Genomic DNA, 1,396 nt, shown 5'->3' with positions numbered 1-1,396 from the left:
GTGCAGCGTGTGTTGTTTGATCATGTCTATGTTAAAATGTTGTGCAGTGTGTGTTGTTTGACCCTGTTGATGTTAAAATGTTGTGTAGCGTGTGTTGTTTGACCCTGTTGATGATAAAATGTTGTGTAGCGTGTGTTGTTTGACCCTGTTGATGATAAAATGTTGTGTAGCGTGTGTTGTTTGACCCTGTTGATGATAAAATGTTGTGTAGCGTGTGTTGGATGGAACGTACCAGCTTGTGTCTCTGTGCCAGCTCAGCAGTGCTGGTGTTTGCAGCCTGGGCGGCTCTCAGCCGGTCCTGGACCAGCCTGGTGTTGGGTGTGACTGCTGGACTCACAGGAGTCCTGTGGGTCAAGGCGGGGCCCCTGGACACCGAGGCGGGGCCCCTGGTCGGGGCCATGTGCTCTTTGCGCTCCTGGCAGCGCTCTCCGAAGCGTTCCAGAAAAGACTTCACACCTTAGGAGGTGATGATAGACAACACAGTGTCATCTGAACGAACAGAACCTGAACACTAATCCTTTAGAGACCAGACTCACCAGGACCTTTAGCTGTGGCCTGCTGGGCCATGGMGGGCTTGTCACACAGCTCTGGTTTTGAGGGGCTGGGGATGTGCTGAAGACCTGTGGAGACAGCTGGACTCTTCAGGGGACCTGGAGGCTCTGCTGGTTTCTGTGGAACAGCTGTGAAGACTGACTGACTGCAGGTCTTCTGAGGACTGTGCACAGAGTCAAGTGCACGTTTGGAGGCAGGAACTGRAGCCTCCTGAGGGCTTGGGACCACCAGACCATGAGGTTTTCCTGGAGAACGCAGAGACCCCTAAAGATAAACAGATGACAGAGTCCATTTATACACATTTACTTCCTGTTTCTGACAGGATTTCTGTCTGTAAACATTAGAAATATTAACCATGTTTACATCCAGTTTTAATGCTAATTTTGAGCAAATGTTTAAAATGTTGAAAAAAAAGAGAAAATGTGAATCAGACATGTTTGGAGTGAATCAACCAGGTTACACAAAGTAATTACATCAGACGCTGACGTTACACATGGCTAAACAGGAAATAAAGTCARAACTAAACATCTCAGGACAATAAAGAGAAGCTATCAGGAKAGTTGTAATTATTCTGTCATATCAACTATTGGTGATGTTACTGCTGTCTGCAGACGGACAGAAAGAAATGCAATAGTCTATATGCCACGGTCATTAATGACGTATTTCTAGTAAAATTCTTGCCACGCTCCTCCCTTCCACTTCCTGCTTACTGCCTGTGTTTTTAGCGTTAGCTGCTAGTACAACTCCGTGAAAAAGTCACAAAAGTTAATCTGTGATCTACTGGTATAAAACGTGAGTTCTGTTGTGTGTCGTTGTGTCCACAAACCAGCAGGTACAATAGAGT

General features: G+C 46.3%; 1 protein-coding gene across 1 annotated transcript in view; it reads right to left on the bottom strand.

The window, feature by feature from the left end:
• Nucleotides 1-1,396, bottom strand: part of anln (anillin, actin binding protein) — a gene marked incomplete in the record, with an annotated part of 35,915 nt that overhangs the window by 24,261 nt on the left and 10,258 nt on the right. The window contains 2 exon segments of the mRNA XM_014025272.1: nt 233-456; nt 537-816. Of these exon segments, the coding sequence (XP_013880726.1) occupies nt 233-456; nt 537-816 (504 nt within the window).

Source organism: Austrofundulus limnaeus, unplaced genomic scaffold (assembly GCF_001266775.1).
Source record: "Austrofundulus limnaeus strain Quisiro unplaced genomic scaffold, Austrofundulus_limnaeus-1.0 Scaffold464, whole genome shotgun sequence".
Taxonomy (NCBI): Eukaryota; Metazoa; Chordata; class Actinopteri; order Cyprinodontiformes; family Rivulidae; genus Austrofundulus; species Austrofundulus limnaeus.
Note: the sequence above shows the minus strand (reverse complement) of the source record. Positions and strands in the feature narration are given on the sequence as shown.